At 28.9% G+C, this 19,603-nt stretch overlaps 2 protein-coding genes across 2 annotated transcripts; both read left to right on the top strand.

Annotated features, from left to right (window-relative positions):
- The first annotated feature begins 7,036 nt into the window (after positions 1–7,036).
- Positions 7,037–9,329, top strand: LOC107610485 (protein FAR-RED IMPAIRED RESPONSE 1-like). Its single transcript, XM_016312535.1, has 5 exons — positions 7,037–7,401; positions 7,489–7,898; positions 8,329–8,414; positions 9,001–9,082; positions 9,298–9,329. The coding sequence occupies exons 1-5, from the start codon at positions 7,037–7,039 to the stop codon at positions 9,327–9,329; spliced, it is 975 nt and encodes a 324-aa protein (XP_016168021.1).
- Positions 9,330–13,674: 4,345 nt separating this feature from the next.
- Positions 13,675–16,171, top strand: LOC107613696 (E3 ubiquitin-protein ligase RMA1H1). The gene is made up of 2 exons (XM_016315806.3): positions 13,675–13,813; positions 15,078–16,171. Exon 2 carries the CDS (start codon positions 15,119–15,121, stop codon positions 15,863–15,865), a length of 747 nt encoding a protein of 248 aa, XP_016171292.1. The 5' UTR covers positions 13,675–13,813; positions 15,078–15,118; the 3' UTR covers positions 15,866–16,171.
- The last annotated feature ends 3,432 nt before the right edge of the window (positions 16,172–19,603 follow it).

Raw genomic sequence — 19,603 nt, 5'->3', positions numbered from 1 at the left:
TCAGAAATCAGAAGTTATATAACAATTGGTGTACAGTTTTTTCTTTTTTATTGTGTTTTACTTATCCCCATTTTGAGCATTTTTTTGGGAAAAAAGGACAAAATTTAAGGGAAAATAGAAGTTTTTTTTATTATTTTTTCTTGGTTCTTATTCTGTATATTTTATAATCTCTCAAGTGTTATAAAAAAAAAAAGAAAAAAGTTTATCTATTTTTAAGAAATAGGTTAAAATTTTATATTTATTAAATAAAAATATTTAAAAAAATTTATTGTTTATTATATATCTTAAATACATAGGAACGGATCTATTGTTGAATTCTGGAAAGATAGTGATCAAGAGGGACGGGTCCACATTGAAATTTAAGGGGTATTTGCCCCCACTAAAATTTTGCAAAGCAAATAAAAATTATATATGAATGTATATCTTTATCTTCATCATTATATTGTTTTTGCCCCATAATAAATTATAATTTTTTTTAGTTTCATGTTAAAAAAATTGTTTTATTAAACTTAACATACAAAAATATTTATCTTGTTAAATTTAATTTAGTATCAAAATTATAAATAAATAAATAAATCAATTCAATAAAAAATAATAAGTAGTGATAATGTATTTTTTAAACTAAGCAATTAATTAATTACTAAATTGAAGCTTAGTTTTTTAAATATAAGTAAAATTATTAGTATTTTTTTTTCAAAAATTAGTTGAGATAAAATAATTTATTAATTATATTTTTATTTTAAAATATATAGTGTTTTTTATTTTAAATTTTTAAAATTATATAATATTTTTATTTTAACTTTTAAATAATTTTGCTTATAATAGATTTTTAGTTAAAAACGTTTTTAATACCATAAATATTATAACAAATGAATTTTTTTAATTGTGTGAGACTGTGGGAGATAATCAATAGTTAAAACTTGTAATTAGCAGTAAAGTAATTGTTTATAAGAGCATATAATTTAATTTTAATGCATTGACAATATAAACTTTTATATGTAGTCATTCAATCATATGTTTTTATAATTATTCATGACGAATATAAAAGATTAATTTTTTTATTTGACAATACATAATTGATTAGATGTATAAAAATCTTTAAATTAATAATGTACAAAAATTAAATTAAAAAATATTAAGTTATTTTGAAAATAAAGAAAAAAAATTTATTATAAGTTAAGTTTTTTTATTTTATATAAATATATTTTTTATATATAAATTTAGTTTTTTCTAATATATTTATCTCCACTATTAAAATTTTTTGGATTCGTCACTATAATCTAAATTAAAGAAATGAAAAAGAAAAAGAAAAATTGTGATTACTGAAAAAATGAAAGAGTTTGGTACAATTAAAAAGTGAGAATTCTCCCGAAACTAATTAACTAAGCTACCAATAAAAATAATATGCAACTAATGCAAGTAATACCCATTAGGAAACATCTATTACCATTATTGTGGAAGCAAGCACTCCGAATCTAATTTAATTTTTTGTTAAGTAGTATATGATAATAAATATTATTTGTTTTTATTAAATTATTGAATTTGGTTTTACAATAATTTTTTATTAAATTTTTCATACTTAATAGTTAATTTAAAAATTTTAAATATTAAATATTTATTAGAATAATCAATTCTTAATTTAAATGAAATTTAAAAGGGTATTATTTATCTTTTTTTAAATTAATTTTAATTTTTTCGATAAAAATTACATTAATTGAACAGATTTTTTCAACTACAAATATCAATCAAAGTTTGCTTTTAATTATATAAGAAACAAATTTTTAAATAATTGTTACTAACATATATAAAAAAAGAAACATTTTAATTATATTGTTAAAAAAAATTACTCATTTTTTAAAATATAAATCTTAAAAAATAGAATTCTATATTATATATTATTATTTAAATTATTATTTTAGTATTTTAATTTATAAATTAAATATTTTAAAATTTAATTATATTTTATAATAACAAAATATAATTATAATAATAATCATACTATATATACATAAAAATAATTATTTATATAGAATATATATAATATTTGATCACTAATTTTTATATATATGTAATATTTTTATGATAAAAATTATTATTATATTATATATATATATTTTCTTATTAAAATTTTTTAAATCTATCACTAGCTAAGAGGTCAGTGCCAACACTCAACACACCAAAAGGAGTGAGAAGGAGAAGAAAAACAAAAACAAAAAGAAAAATAAAAAATGAGCAAGAAGCAACAAAGTTGGTACTTAGTAATGACTTCACTGCATAAATTTGATGGGGAATAATAATTTAGTTATTGCATAAGATTGTCTTTGATTAAATACGGAAAAAGTCTTACGTTAATTAAATTACAGAGACGAAAATAGAATTACTATGTACAGTGCTGTCTATTAGACTGCGTTTATTTATAAAAATAAGGGTAAATATATTTTTTGTTTCTTAAGTTTGATAAAAAATTTTAAAAATATTTTTAAATTTTATTTTAATTTTTTTTTTAAGTTTTTTATTTGTATTAAATATATTCTTGACAGCTAATTTTTTAAAAAATTTAAGATCAATTAAACAATAATTTTATAAGAACAATCCTTCAATATAAGCAAATCAAGCATAATTTCCATGCATTATTGTTATATTGGTCTTAAATTTTTTGAAAATTTAGACGTCGATGATATATTTGATGCAATTCGAAAACTTCTGAGACAAAATTGAAATAAAATAAAATTTAGGAGTATTTTTGAAATTTTTACCAAACTTTAGAAACAAAAAGTATACTTTACTCTAAAAACAAAATACTAAAATAGGAACACAGAAATATAAAATTATGTTTAACAAAAGAGACATAGATAGAAACTGTATTTAAAAACACTGAATTGATATATTTTGTGTTTATCTTGATAGAAAGGACAAAAAATACTAACAAAAAATACAACTTATTTTTTATTTTTTTATTATTTCTGTTAATTTTTCATAAATATATTTTTTGTTAGGGATAAGTATTGTTTTGGTCTCTAACGTTGAGGGTCAAAATCGAAACCATCCCTAACGTAAATTTGGATTTAGAATCATCCTTAACTTTTTTTCGTATTAAAATCGTCCTTTTAACTTTTTTTGGACAAAAATGCCCTCCACTACCATCAGCACATTTACCTCCACCACCAAATTCAACACAGAAGCAGAAATTCAACACAAATTCAACAAATCCAGAAATCAGAAATTCAATAAATCAACACAAATTCAACGAATTCAACAACCAAATCAACACACAACAACAATAAAATTAGAAAACAACAAATCAAAATCAAAAGCAAAGGCAGTCACAAAAGTAGAAGCAGAGGCAGTCATAGAAGCAGAAGCAGAAGAAAAAGAAGAAGAAGAAACAGATGCAGAACTATCAGCGCTTGGCCACCCATCACTAGCGGCGGCGGCGGAGCGTGCGAGGACCGGCGATGCACTCCACCCTCAGATCCCTCTCTCTCCTCGGCCACCCATCACCACCAGACCGACGACGGAACATGCGCAGACCAGCTCAGCCTCGGATCCTCCTCTCTCTCCTTCGCGCGCCGCCCTCCTCGCGTTGGGCTCCTCTTCCCGGCGGCGCACTCCACGGCGGCAGAAGCATGCATGAACGGTCCTCCCCTCCATCAGCGCTTCCTCTCTCTTTCTCCTCTTCTCTTCTCCCCCGTCGCAGCCCCCTTTCCTTTCTTCTTTCTTTCGGCGACGGCGATGGCAGCTCCAAGCTTTGCCGGTGCCGTCCCCTCCCCCCTTCCCCTTCCCCTCTTCCTTTCTCCTTTCCCCTCTCCCTCCCCTCCCCTCCCCTCCCCCCTTCGTGTTTCCTTTCAGCCTCCCCAAAACGCGTTTCCTTCCCCCTCCCAAAATGCGTTCTTTTGTTTTTTTTTTTTATTTTATAATTTTTTTATTAAAGTAGGCATATTTTAGAAATAAAAATAAAAATTTTATTAGAAATGACAATTTAAATACAGAAAAACGTTAAAGATGATTCTAAATAAAAAATTACGTTGGGAACGATTTCGATTCTGACCCCAACATTAGGGACCAAAACAATGCTTATCTCTTTTTATTATTATATTTTTCATCTCAAATTTTTTAAATAAAATAAATAAAAATAAATTAAATTTTTATAATTTATTTTATTTTATCATTAAATAAGATATAAAAACACAAAATTTTATATTTCTATTATTTATGTCTTATTTTTCATGTTTATTTTATCCTATTCTTATAAACAAACACAATTTTACTGACTTATAGTTGGAATCTCAAATACGTAGGACATACTTATTCCAGTTAATCATCTTATTAGTTTAGTTAATATATAAAATTTAATATGTTATTAATATAAAATAATTTTATATAAATATTTAATTATATAATATTATATTAATAAAAATAATTATTTTTAATATTAATTACATAAATAATTATTTAAAAACAAATATAATTATATAATTGTATAAAATTTTTTATATTATTAATGTATTAAAATTAAATTTTAATATATATCTTAAAAATATATATTAAATTATTAATTAAATATTTTTATAAAAAATAAAATTTTTAAATTTTTAATATATTTATTTTATTTTTATTAAAAAAATTAAAACTTTTATTAATAACAATATAAGAACGCATGCTGCATCATACATTGATTAATCATTATCAGCATTTATTACCATTTGGCCCATTGTATTGAAATTTCTTTATGCATCGGAAAATTAATTAACCTTCGATCTATACTCTATAGTAAACAGTAAACTATGGGTGGTTCCGTGGTGATGGAAGAAGAAACTAGAAAGTATCATCCCCTAGAAAATTAATGAAAACAGTGGGTAGGCATAGAACAACAAAACTTCCATCTATCAAAATATCCGTTGCATAGCCAACTGTTTAAAAGGTTCGTTTAATCTGGGGTCAGTAAATGTGTAAAACACTAAAACTGCCTTTATTTATAGATATAAGACATTAAAATAAAAATATAAACTTATATTTTGTGTTTAAAGTCATTAAAAATATAATATTTTATGTCTAAAAATGTTATATTTTTAGACATTAAATTAAAAAAATATTATGTTTAAAAATATTAAATTAATATATTTTGTATTTATTTTATTAAAAAAAATATAAAGATACTAATAATAAATATAATTTACTTTTATTAAACTTTATTATTATATTTTTTTCAATTTTTTTAAATAAAAATTTAAAATAATTATATTTTATGTTTTATTTTATTTTATTTTTAAATAAAATATAAAAATACTATTTTTTATATCTCTCTTGAGAACCAAACGCAGCTAAAAATTAATCTATATATGCGTGTATTATTATTAGACACAAAATATATCTATTAATCTACTTTTTCCTTTATTTAAATATATAAACTAATAATCAGTACAGTATTAACTAAAATGATAAATATCTTATATTTAATTAAACTAGTTTAAGTTTAAATATTAGAAATAATAAACAAATTTTAATAAATGCTACATAGAAAGGCAATTATTTAACAAAAAATTAAAATATATACCAAAATTTCCTAAATTATATATATCAGTAGATAGTAGATGAAAAAATGATGATGATAATGATGACGACTTGATGATGATGAAATTAAAACAAACAAACAAATAAATTATTATTATATCATTGGAAATAAGTGGGTTAATGGTAATAAGTGATTGAGTAATGAAATATAACAAACTTCATTTTGGATAAATAATTTAACAAAAATGCTTTATATTTATGTAAAAAATGCATCTAAGTTATTCAAGTCTTTTTTGACAAACATGCCTCTCTCATCTCCTCACTCGTTTGTAATTTACGCACCACATATAACGTAAATCTTTTTTGCGTTGCAACCTAAACCATTACTCAACGTAAACCTTTTACTGCAACCTAAACCTTTTTCTCTGCTCGCGTTTTCTTCCTCTTCTTCTTTTTCTTCTCTGCTCGCGTTCTCCTTCAATGTAATAAGCTTTGTTGTTCTCCTCTGGTCGCGTTCATCTTCTTTGTTTTCTTCTTTAGATCTGCTTACATTGCATTTATCTTCTTCCTATTGTTCTTCGTTTTCTTTTTCGATATGCACTTCTGAATCGAAACAATGAATGACTAAACTTCAAATCAGTTGAATGAGAGCGATTTGGATTATTCTTCTGAAACGAATCAAATTGACGAGGTTTGGATTATTCAACTTTGAATCGAATTGAATGGACGGTGGTGTACTGAATTGAATTGATAATCTGTAAATTGTAGATAGAGCTGTTTGAATTTGATTTTATATAATGGATTATGTTTCGTTCACTCAGTACTATACAATTGTTTCACCATGAGTACGTTTTTGGTTCATTATGCAGAAAGCTGTTTGAATTTGATTTTATATAATAGATTATGTTTCATTCACTCAATACTATACAATTATTTCACAATGAGTACGTGTTCGATTCATTATGCAGAAAGCTATTTGAATTTTATTTTATATAATGGATTATGTTTCGTTCATTCAGTATTATACAATTGTTTCACTATGAGTACGTGTTCGGTTCGTTATGCAAAAAGCTGATTGAATTTGATTTTATATAATGGATTATGTTTCGTTCATTCAGTGTTGGACAATTGTTTCACCATAACAACATGTTCGGTTTATTCTGCAGACCAGGTGTTTTGTGGATGAACAATTTGTCCCCAAGATCGGGATGATTTTCAAGACATTAGAATAAGTTAGAAAGTTCTACAAAAATTATTCCAACTTGCTGATTTTTCTACCAAAATAAGGAACATGACTCGAGACGGAGACAAGATTAAGAATTAACTAATTGTATGCAGCAGAGAGGGGAGGTGGAAATCCAAGATATCTCCTACTCTGAAGACAAATCCCTCAGCCAGCATAAACTATCCAGCCAGGATATACGTACACATATTGAAGGGCGTGGGTCTCTAGACAATTTCCAAAGTTGTTCTGAATCATTCACACCCCTGCTGTCCAGACCGGGCAAAGATGCTCAAACAACACATGGAGCTAAGCATGTTCGTGCGTCGCACCATTGAAACCAACGAGGAAGCTGGAATCAGACCTAGAAAAACTTACCAATCATTCGTAGCAGCAGCCGGCAGTCACCGTGAATTAAGTTTTATAGAAAAAGATGTGAGAAATTACATCACACGGGAAGTACGGAATGTGTCCGAAAAAGACGATGCCGAAAAATTCGGGAAGTACCTATTAAGAATGAAAGAGAAGAACCACAATTTCTTTTTCGAACTCAACCTCGAAGGTGATCACTCCATCAGACATGCATTATGGGCCGACGCAAGAAGCAGGGCGGCATGCGAGTATTTTGGAGATGTCATTTCATTCGACACCACATACAATACAAACAGGTATTCAGTTCACCCAAATTAAGTTTGTACATTCACCATATGTACACATTTCGGTTCACCAATTTGTTAGAGTGTGCATTTATGCAGGTACAATATGGTTTTTGGTTCTTTTGTGAGCGTGAATCATCACGGTCAGTCGACACTTCTCGGATGCGCGCTGATGAAAAATGAGGACATCCAATCATTCAAATGGCTATTCGAGTGTTGGCTCCGTTGCATGGGAGCCAAGGCACCAAAAGACATTCTCACCGACCAATGCGCATCAATGCAAAGGGCCATTGAGATGTGCATGCCAACAACAATTCACCACTGGTACATCTGGCACATCATGAAGAAGATCCCAAACAAACTAAACGCCAAGCGACATGAAAAAATGGAACAAGAGATGAGCCACGTCGTTTCGAACTCGTTCACAAAAGAGGCATTCGACAGAAACTGGAACGATTTTCTCACAAGGTATGGCCTCGAAGGCAACAAGTGGCTCTCAAGTAACCGAGGTTTTAATTTGAATTATTTTGGGTCAAAACATGCACAGATTTTGGTTTAGTACAGCTCATTGGTTCGGTTCATTTTGCAGAGCTGTCCGAGGATAGACATATATGGATTCCAGTTTGCTTGGATCACCACTTCTGGGTCGGGATGAGAAGCACACAAAAGAGCGAGAGCATGCACGCATTTTTCAACAAGTTCATCACACGCACCAGCTCTTTGAGTCAATTCGTAAAGCAATACGACAATTGTCTAGCAAGCAGAGAGCAAAGAGAGAGAGAGAATTCAACGCTGCAGATTTCATGCCGTCATATCGCGCGCAACAAAATCACCAATAGAGGTGCAGTTTCAGCACGTGTACACCCACTTCAGGAAAGTTCAAGCACAATTCAGAGGAAAGGTGAAACTGCATCACAAGATCAATGCATTCCACACTAGGTTTCACAAGATACGAAGTTGTAGAGCAGGTTTCCAACTCCATATTTAATAAGTTTTTAGTCACCTACGACGCAGTATCACAAGAGGTAAAGTGCTAGTGCCTGTTGTTCGAATCAAGGGGCATACTGTGCAGCCATTCCCTAAGCGTCCTAAACTTCGAGCGAGTGGATGACGTGGCACCAAAATACATACCGGAGCGCTGGAGCAAGAATATAAAGAAGAGGCACACACACATCAAAAGCAACCAAGACGAGTCTCTATTGGAGCCAAGAAGCAAGAGATTTGACGATTTGGTGTTTCGGTCGCACAATATATGTGAATTTGCATCCGAGTCCAAGGAGATGACCGAAATTCTACATCGGGCGTTTGACAATATCATGGCCGAGATGCAATAATATCAAGCGAGAAGTAAAGAAAAAAGTTCGTTATCCCATTAAGAAGCGACGTTGAGCGACGTGAACGACCTTCAAAGTCTGCCACGTGTCAGAACAAGAGGTTGGCCCAAGAACAGACTTGGATCAAACCTGAAAAAAAAGATCTCTAACACCACGAAGAAGAAAAAAAAAAGCCAGCTCCAAGCGAGGTAAAATTGATTTGCTTTCGATTAGGAAAACATTCATTTGTGCATTTTGCTAATATACAATTTATTTTCTTTTTTTTTTTGTTTTGCAGTTGAATCTTTTAGACGGCGGACCAACGATTCAGCCAAGTTTAAACTTTTACAATGCACCAGATATGAATTATCCCGGAGAGGGTTATACGAGTTTTTATTAACATAAATTTTCTTTCATCTATGAGCACATTTTGGTTCACTGAAGTTATAGGAGGGTTAATTTTTGACTATTGTTAGTCTTTATTGAATAGTCACTTTTTTTGGTTTTGTTTTTTATATTAGATTTTGTGAAATTCTTTATTCAATAATCACTTTTTTTTTGTTTATTGAATAGTCAATTTGTTGTGTTATGTCAGAAAGTTCATGTGCTTTTGAAACTGAATACTGATATATATATTGATATATCTCTTTGCTATATTGATATATACTGATATATACTGAATAATGAATAGTCACATTTTCGGTTCACTGGGTGTATTAATTTCGGTTCATTTGTTTATTTGGGGTTCATAATGTTTGATAAACACCCTGATTCTATTCACTGTGATTCTGGAACAAAATAACAGCCAGATAGTTCCAACAGATATATACATCTTGAATCAGATATAAATATTAACATTAGATATATACATTAACATTAACATTAGATAATATACATTAAGATTTACATTAATATTCAGATATATACATTGAAAGAAGCAGTGCTTTTTTAAACAAAATAGTGTTAATTACAACCAGTCAAACAAAGTATATCCTATTTACTACTATATATCCCTAGATGTGAATTTACAAAAAGGATTGGAGAGGGCAGCAGATGGTTTCGAGAGTCTTATTGCTTCACATGCCCGAATGATTTGGTCTCTCATTTTTGTTCAGTTTGTGGAAGATAATATTTGGACCATATTCAAGCCTGAAAGTATCAATCTCTTTCTACATTTCAATTGACAGAAATTAGTTACATAAGAAATGAATCCAACTCAATAAGAATTTTATTTTATTAATTTTGAAACTTACTTGTGTCCAAACTTTATATTGATACCTCTTCCCGTTTTTGATCTTTCGAGGATCAATTGTTTCAAGCCATTTCATGACGTATATGCCACAATCATAGCTTACCACTAAAAAGTGATAAACATTCAATCATCAAAAAAATCATTCATGCATGCAAAAGGACCAAACTGAACACACTAACAATCAAGTAAATGAAAATGGCCAATCCCATTGAACCGAACGACATTTATGCACTGAATAAAACATGATAAATTATGAAACACCTAGAAAAGTATTTCTGCATGCAAAAGAAGCTACCTGAACACACTAACAACCAGCTGAATAAAAAATTATCAACTCCATTGAAAAGTGATAAACATTCAATCATCAAGAAAATCATTCATGCATGCAAAATGACCAAACTGAACACACTAACAATCAAGTGAATGAAAATAGCCCACCCCATTGAACCCAATGCCATTCACGTGTTGAATAAAATGTAATAGACATTGAATTAGCTACAAAATCATTTTTTCATACAAAAAGATCCAACTGAACACACTAACAATCAAGTGAATCAAAATGACCAACTTTACTGAATTGAACACCATTCATGTTGTGAATAAAATGTGATAAGCATTTAATCAGCAACAAAAGCATTTTTGAATGCAAAAAGACTCAACTGAACACACAAACAATCAAGTGAATGAAAATAACCAACTCGATTGAACTGAACGCCATCCATGTGCTGAATAAAACATGATAGACATTCAATAATCAAGAAAAATATTTCTATATGCAAAAAGACTTAACTGAACACACTAACAATCAAGTGAATGAAAATGAGTAACTCCACTGAATCGAGCAACATGCATGTGCTGAATAAAACATATAAACATTCATTCATCAAGAATAATATTTTTGCATGCAAAAGAACTCAAGTGAACATACCAACAATCAAGTGAATAAAAAATAGCAACTCTACTGAATTGAATGAAAATAAGAACACATTTAATTTCAAGCCCTTGTTACGCTGTAAAAATGGAATCAGAATATGTCGATCTACTAAATGAGGCAACTCTATCCAGTAAACCTAAAATGCAACTAGGAGAAACGCGGGATTGCAATATTTAAAATGAATAGTAGTTTTTTCTCATACCATCGTCAGTCTTTATTGCTGTGGTGGTTCATTTTTGCTTCTTCCTTGCGAAATCTTCTCGCGATTTTTCTCTAGTAGTGGTTTCCGCAGAGAACGTGAGTGAAGTTCAAGTGATTTTGAGAGAGATTCGAAGAGAAGGAATGGTTTCATATGTGTTGAAGAAGAAGGAACATTTTTTCATAATAAAGCGCGAATAAAGTAGCGATTTCGTGTGTATTGGACGCGTGTATTTCACGTTTCATTTAATGGTATTGGATTTTTTTAGTGTTGGGTCAGCTTGGATAGACTTAAATACAAAATTACATGGATCATAGATGTGTAGCATGAGCGATAATTTAATTAAATTTTTTTTTGACAAAAAATTTTAAATAATAAATATTTATATTAAAAACAGTTTATAAATAAATTATTTTGTATTTGTTATTTTAGTTTTAAAAGTGTTTATTTTAAAAGAAGTGATAAAAAAACTCTTTATTAAAGAGAAGTTATGTTTTTTAATTTTTTTATAAACACTTAAATAACTTCTTAAAAAATTATAATTTGATTTTGAAAAATACATTAAACATTAATATTATAATTTTTTATAAATTAAAATTAAAAAAAATTATTTATAAATCTATTCAAACTGACACTAAATATAATATAATTTTTTTATACGAAAGATAGAAAGACTCAAATTCACAATTTTTTAATTAAGTATAAAAAAATTATACCATTTGAATTATAACTAATTAACATAATTGTTCTGTTGTTTGGAATTATGATTGAAACAGTATATAATTTAATATTTTATTAAAACTCCTTTTACTATAGTTTCGGTTCCCTTTCAATCAAGGAATCAATTGGAATGGAAATTCATATATTAATAAAAATAACGATTTAACAAATTTTAAAAACTTTTACTAATAATAATTTTATTATGTATCCTAAAAATACATAATAACTAAATCCTAAAAATAATTAGTTATTTACAAACACATTCTAAAATATTTGATCAACTATTTTATATGTCTGATACGAAGATATTAGAAAAATCATCATCATTTCATTTAATTGGAATGCATTTTAACCACCAAATTACAATATTATCTCCTTCTATTACTAAAATATATCCAAACAAAATAATAGAGAAATTAATTAAGTTCTTCTCACTCCACTCTATCTTCAGATGCCTTTAAAGTTGAATAGGATTCATTGGCTTTGTGATAATAACGATAACAAACAAACAATGACTCTCATTTTATAATATCGCATGTCGGCTTTGGTTGATAATATAATTTATATAGCTTTAGCGCAAGTTGAATACTTGAATTATATATTTATATGTATAGAATTTAGATAATATTTTCAATTATTTCTAATCAATTTTTAAAGATTTCAATAAAATCCATAACATTAGTTATAAATTTGAGATATTAATTATTAGCTATAGTTGTGGTGCACTTGGCAAAATATCATCATGTGCCTCACAAACTCTCTATCAATTACGTTAATAGACATCACATAACAACTAATTTGCCTTTTGAGTTTTTATTCATTAAATTAATTAGAGAATAAAAATTCAAATATGAAATTGATTCTTATTTCTATATGAATATATTAAAATTTAATGTTTTCTAAATTTTCACTTTTTAGTTTCTTAAAATAATAGTTAGATTTAAAAAAATTCACTAATTACAAGGTGGCGCGTAAGTTGCTATAATTGGCGGCATATTGACTGTTGAGTATGGTATGACTACCTTTAGTGCTGCGAATATTTTTTATTATTATTATTTTCTATTTTAAGGCTGTTTTTAATATTTTCTACATCAAGAATTATGAGTTAGAAGGAGTCAAATCCAATTTAATCCAATAAAGAAATCACTAAATCATCAAAACGAAAGTTGCTTAGCTGTGAAAATCTTCCATCTTCATTTTAAATATCGAAGATTCAAGTTTTTTCGCGTTATTTTAGTATTTAAAATTTTAATAATTTATCTATTTATCTTTTTTTTATGAAGGATTATTTTATGTAAATTCACGAATACTTTGTATGTGGGTATAAAGTAAATAAAAATTTTATTTTCATTTTTAAAAATTTAATATTATTATTCTAAAATTTCACTAAATGAAATAATTTTACAATTTAAATTAGATTTAATTATTATATTTATCTTTATAGTTTTACTATTTTTTTAATCAAATCTTTATAATGTAAAAAATTTATAATTAAATTTTTATATCAGATAAAAATTTTAGTTAAAGTTTTTAAACTATATTTTTAAAGAATACACATTTTTTTTGGAGTATTTATTTTGGTGTTTAATGTAGAACAAATTATAAGTTATTCTAAAATATTCTAAGTAAAAATTAATAAAATTTTAATTACAAATTAAGTATAAAATTTAAGTAAAAAAATAATAAAACAATAAATTAACAAAATAATTAAAATTTTAAATTATATTTGGAGTTAATTTATTTTTCTGACATTCATATTTGGGGGCCTCTCAAAGAGTCAAATAAGGAAGCCACATTTGAAGCTTCTTTAAGATTTTGTTACTACTTTACACACTCTCTCTCTCTCTCCTATAAAATCAAAATCAAAGGCTTTCTCATACCCTCTTTGTTTCTCTCTCTCATTCTTCACCTTCCAAATTCCCAATTCTAAATCCAAAACGCAACCTTTTTCTCTCCTTCTTCAACCACTACTTCTTCTTCTTCACTTCGCTCCTTATCTTATCGCTGTAAGTTCTCAAATACCCTTCTCTTTTAATTCTTCTCCTTCTTCTTCTTCCTCTTCTTCTTCTCTATCGCTCTCTCGCGTTAGCAGCATGCAATTCAAAGTTTCTTTGTGATTTCTGCTTGATTTGTTTGCTTAGGTTGTTGAGTTCAGCTGCTGTTTATATTTCCAAAGAAAAAGGCCTCTTTTTTTTTGTCTAATGCTACTGAATTGATCCTTTGCTTTGGGGATTTCGGATTTTGGAACAATTTTGCAATAGATTGTGATACTTTGCGTCTTTTCCTGATATATGTTCAATCATCTTCTGTATTGGTTAAAGTTTGCAGAGATTTGCGTTCAAAGCTACGAACAAATTGTTTATACCTTTTCTTCTTTTCTTTCCTTCCCCGTTTGTTTGTTGATCCGCATTTTCTATTATTTTTAATTAACTTTCTGACCCGTTCTTGTTCAAACTCATGGAATTTCGGACCCTCTTTTCTTTATATATATAATTATTATTGCTTAAGCTTCAGATCAGTTTATTTGGCATTTGCCAAAATATCTCCTTTTTTTTTCTAGGTTGGCAAGAATTTGACTTTAACTCCTGAATTTTCTGCCATATAGTACATAGTAATTTAATTCTTTAATGTTTCCCTAAGAAAAATTTAGTGGTTAGAGTTTCTCTTATTAGTTTCTTCCTAGATATTTGATTTTATTATTTTAGTTAGGTGGTTAGGTGAGCAATGATTTCTGACACTCAAATTATGAAAATTATGTCTAGCTAACCAACCTCTTAGTATTTGCTCGGAAGGTTCTATTTTATTTTTTCTTATCCTTTATCTCTCTTAATGTAAGAGATTTAATCTGTTAGGTTATCTGTAATTTCTATCCCTTTTTCAAGAAAATTAGAAAATTAACCATATTGTTGTTACCCTCTTATTGCGTGCTGAAATAAGTTTTAACATAATCTTTGTATTAACTATTAAAAGTTAACAAAATTGGTTAGGTAAGGTCATGTTTTCCTTCACTGCACCTACCTAAACTGCTTTCGCCCTCTGTCACTTTATCCATTAGAAAACTAGCGGAGAGGTTACAGTTTGCATCATAAATACAAGTGGAGTTAACAGATGGATCTGTTAAATCAGATTTCATACTGATTATTTAGTGGCATAGTATGAATTCTATATAAATTTGTTGATTTGAGTGCAATATTATGTCCCCTCTTTTTTCTTTTTTGGGTCAATCTGTTTGATCTTATTAATTTTTATATATTTGCATTCCCTTTTCAGATTCAGGCACTGCTATAATACATTGTAGAAACGCAAAAAGAATGGATTTACATCAGTATTTTGAAGGGGGTATGCCCCAAATGGATTATTTTGAAGATAATTCATCTCTGGAAATGTGGAAATGTGCTAGTGATAGTGATGCCATTGCAGATTCAGATGGAAATGCCTCTGGTGGTGGCTTTGAATGCAACATCTGCCTCGAATGCGTGCAGGATCCGGTAGTCACTCTTTGTGGTCATCTCTACTGCTGGCCCTGCATTTACAAGTGGCTTAATTTCCGAAACATCTCTTCCGAAACCGGAGAGAAGAGGAAGCCACAATGTCCAGTATGCAAGTCGGAAATTTCTCAGTCCTCCCTTGTTCCCCTATACGGCCGTGGCCAAGCTAGCTCAGCCTCAGAAGACAAGGCTCACCAAGCCGGAGTTGTCATACCGCGGCGACCCCTTGGTCCAGGATCATCAAGTACTGCAAACGTTTCCCAACCTTCATCTCGAGTTTATCATTCCCATTATCCTGATCCTTCTCAACAATTCAACTCCATTCCAGGTAGTTACTCTTCGCCGCTAACAAACTCCTTTAACACCACATATGGAATCATTGGCGAAACAATATATGCAAGGGTATTTGGAAACCAGGTGACCAACATATACACATACCCCAATTCATACCATCTTGCTGGGAACAATAATCCAAGGATTAGAAGGTATCTAATGGAAGCTGATAGATCACTTAGCAGAATATGTTTCTTCCTCTTTTGTTGCACGGTTTTGTGTCTTCTCTTATTCTGATCACTATTGCATTCTTTTTTTTATCCAATACATTCCTGTATAGATTACAAGCCTTGTGAGGGTCCTGCCATATGTATCATAGGTTAGAGAAGTTGCATATTCAGCTATGAGATATGTGTAATTAGTATGTTACCGATCTCCCAGATATATATGAAATAGAAGTCTGCATTAATTTGCTGTTGCATTCAATTTTGGTTCTCAGCTTGTTGTATACTGAACTATGTCATATAGTTAAGAATTTATTATAAATCATATAGGAAAGTAATGTATATGGCTTGCGTATTTTACTTGTAATTCACTGATTCAGGATAAGATGGCTTTGCTTATGGTTAAGGGTAGGCACAGGATATCTTAATTAATGATTAAATAGTTGTGTTCTGTTACTAGTTAAATTAAAAATAACAAGTTGCCTACAGCATAAGTGTTTATAACGACATAGAAACTTGTTTTGGTTGCGTTTCTTTTTCTTGGTTCTGGTAGTGGTTCTCTTTTGTGATGATAAATTGAAAATAACTGTAAGACACATAAGAAGCAAAGGAAGAGTTCAATCAGCAACTAAAGCTATAATGATCTGAGTAGTAAGATTTTCTCCAAACGCAAATAATTTGCCTTACCAAACGTGTTTTTCACTTTTTCGCCCTTAAGATTTGAATGCTTGTCAAGAAAATGAAATTGAGAATAATCTTTGAATTAAAAGAAATCCACCTTCATGAGGTTTTTCAGAATTTAATTTTAATGGACTAGAATATGAAGTAATTGGAATTTTTTCATTTATAAAATAAAAAAAATTATTATTTCCCCTAACATAATTTTTGGACTTTTAAGTCCTCAAATACAATATTTTTTTTTTTGGCATTTAAGCAAGTTTGTCGGACTCCGGCGAATTCTATAAAAATTGGCAAGTTCGCCTAATCCCGGCGAACTCCCTTCTAAGTTTTTTTTTTAATTTATAATAAAAAAAAAATCCTTGAAGAAGCCATGATTGTTCTCCGTGTATTTTTGTGTATTTCTATATACTGTTTGTAGTTCTATATACTATTTGGAGATGATGATAATGAATTAAAAATACGGAATTGAAAAAAACTTAAAAGGGAGTTTGCCGGGAGTTAGGCGAACTTGTCAATTTTTATAGAGTTCGCGGAGATCTGGCGAACTTGCTTAAATGAAAAAAAAAAAAATCGTATTTGGGGAATTAAAGTCTAAAAATCATGTTGGGGAAATAATAATTTTTTTTATTTTATAAATAAAAGAATCCTGAAGTAATTTTATACTTTAATTGTGTGAATAGTTATTTAAAAAATTAAATAAAATTAAATAATTGTCTAAAATAATTTATGCTATTAGTGAATTAAAATTAATTTTTTTTATAATGTATTTTAGAAATAAAGTTTCAATTTAACTATTTTATTAGGCTTATTTTAACCACTCCTTAAACCTACTTTTATATTATTAATATCCACAAACCATATAAAAAAAATAAAAGACCCAACATAGTCTAGTTTCAAACATAACATTGGCTATCATTTTCAATAAACTATTTAGTATGAAAAGACTAAAAGGAAATTAATTGCCATACCATTGAAGCAATATCTTTTCTAGAGGTAATGCCACAAGTAACTTTATTCTGACGCATTGCATATGAATTACAAGTTTATGTATGAAGAGTGAGGACAAGACTTATAATTATATAACGTTGGTTTTCTTTTTATCACATGAAAGTGACTCCTCAGCCAAATTATTGTGAGTTGGTTGAAGCATAATAACTGCTATATATGATATATTTGACAAAAAAGACCAATTCTGCTCCTATATCAATTTCATTGCCTAAATTGGAGAAGACATTGCACCGAGAGAGATTTTAACCTTAAACTATATTCTAGAAAGTTACATAATTTAGGTGGGAAATGCGTCATTTTTTTCAAACTTTTGCTTATAAGCTGTGTATCACAATTTGAATAATATCATAAAAAAAAAGTTGGATGCGTGACTTTACTCTCAGAACTTGTAGATGAGATAAAGGATAAGCATTAGTGGGACTGCCCTTTAAAGAAGCAACTTGGACATGGTTTTTGTCTTCATTTGCTAGATTCTGAAATGCAACCGCTTGCTGATGCTTTATTTTTATTTACTTTATTGAAAAACAATTAGAATATAAACTAAAGTTCTATTTGTTGAGTCAGTATTACGCTACATGATATTTTATGGATCAACGATGATGCATAACTTATATTAGTGAGAGATTGCTATGAGCCATTTTCCATGTGACTAGCCAGTAGCCACATTTACCGTGTTTTGTTATGTTTATTGTTAGTCATGTCTTTGCAATTTTTATGTCCTTATACAAACAAACTTTTATTTGTTGGGTAGATTAGTATGAGAAGATGACAAAATGTTATATTTGTGTAGTGGTTTTAAGGCACGATTAGATCGTTTTTTTATAGAGATATTTGTTTCCATACTTAGTTGTTATAGGGTTGATGATAATACTCTCTCAGGATACAATGAAACCTAAGAATTTCTTAATTAGCAATAGTAAAAAATTTTCAACTCTTTTGAACAAAGAAAATTTCTTAATGGTTGATTAAAATGTACACTTAGTACTTGTATCTCTGAAATAGTGGACAAGGACTTATTTATACATATTGCACATAGCAATTATGATTAGTTACGAATACAAATAGTTGTGTCTTTTCTATTGCCAATAGATACAATGTTTTGAATATACACAATTTTTAAAGAGTTGTGTCCCTTTAGCCAATAGACACAATATTTTGAACATACACAATTCTTAAAAGGTTGTGTCCCTTCAACCAAATGGTACTAAACGGTTAGTAACTGTTTATTAATATTAATAATAATATTAATAATAATATCAATAATATTAATAATATTAATTAATCAAATTTATAAATACCCTTCAATCCTCCATTATTTATAAAATTTAAATGTCATACAAGTATATGCATAAAAAATGTGTCACTAAGATTAAACATTCTTTTAGTGTAAATTTTAAAGTTCTAACGAAGTAATAGGTGTCTAATCGATTAAACTTATACTCCATATGCTAATATCAAAAATCACACACATTACTTATACCCTTCAAGTTCAAGAGTTTACAATTTTAAGCACTTATATGGCCTTGTGCTCATCCTGGTTTCATGAATATTTATGAGAATAAAACCTCTAAAATTCTCGATTAGAGCGGTACTACTCTTATATTTATATAGGTGGAATCTTTTGATAGATAATATTATCATTCCATTAAGATTTTAAACTCACCCTCCTAATTTATTGTAAATAGCATTAAATCATATACCTTAGTGCTCCAATTGCTAAATAACTTGTTATTGCCTATTAAACCTTGAAACTAGTGGTCTACTAGAATAAGGTTGGGTTCCCATCATTTAGCAATAATAGGTTTTAATTCCATTTTAGCAGTAGTCTCTTTGATTTTATCCCTTGATAAACCTTTAGTCAAAGGATCTGCTAAATTTCTTTGAGATCTTACATAAGTGATGGTAATTACACCATCATCTATTAGTTGCCTCACAAACTCATGTCTCAAACTTATATGTCTAGACTTTCCATTATATACCTTATTATATGCTCGAGACATGGTTGATTCACTATCACAGAAGATTGAAATGGTTGTCGTCTGCTGTGGCCACAGCTTTAACCATTCCGCTTCTTTACCTGCGGCTGATAAAGCTACAAACTCAGCCTCCATAGTAGAATGTG

The sequence above is a fragment of the Arachis ipaensis genome, chromosome B8 (genome assembly GCF_059453495.1).
Source record: "Arachis ipaensis isolate K30076 ecotype BB chromosome B8, ASM5945349v1, whole genome shotgun sequence".
In the NCBI taxonomy this organism is placed as follows: Eukaryota; Viridiplantae; Streptophyta; class Magnoliopsida; order Fabales; family Fabaceae; genus Arachis; species Arachis ipaensis.
The sequence above is the reverse complement of the archived record's forward strand: the minus strand, read 5'-3'. Positions and strand labels throughout refer to the sequence as shown.

Excerpts from the sequence above, each read along its gene's own strand:
- LOC107610485 (XM_016312535.1), top strand. The coding sequence starts at position 7,037 with ATGGAGCTAAGCATGTTCGTGCGTCGCACCATTGAAACCAACGAGGAA. Across the intron at positions 8,415-9,000 it reads ACGACGCAGTATCACAAGAG|TTGAATCTTTTAGACGGCGG; the intron begins GTAAAGTGCTAG and ends TTTGTTTTGCAG. Across the intron at positions 9,083-9,297 it reads TATGAATTATCCCGGAGAGG|AAAGTTCATGTGCTTTTGAA; the intron begins GTTATACGAGTT and ends GTGTTATGTCAG.
- LOC107613696 (XM_016315806.3), top strand. The coding sequence starts at position 15,119 with ATGGATTTACATCAGTATTTTGAAGGGGGTATGCCCCAAATGGATTAT.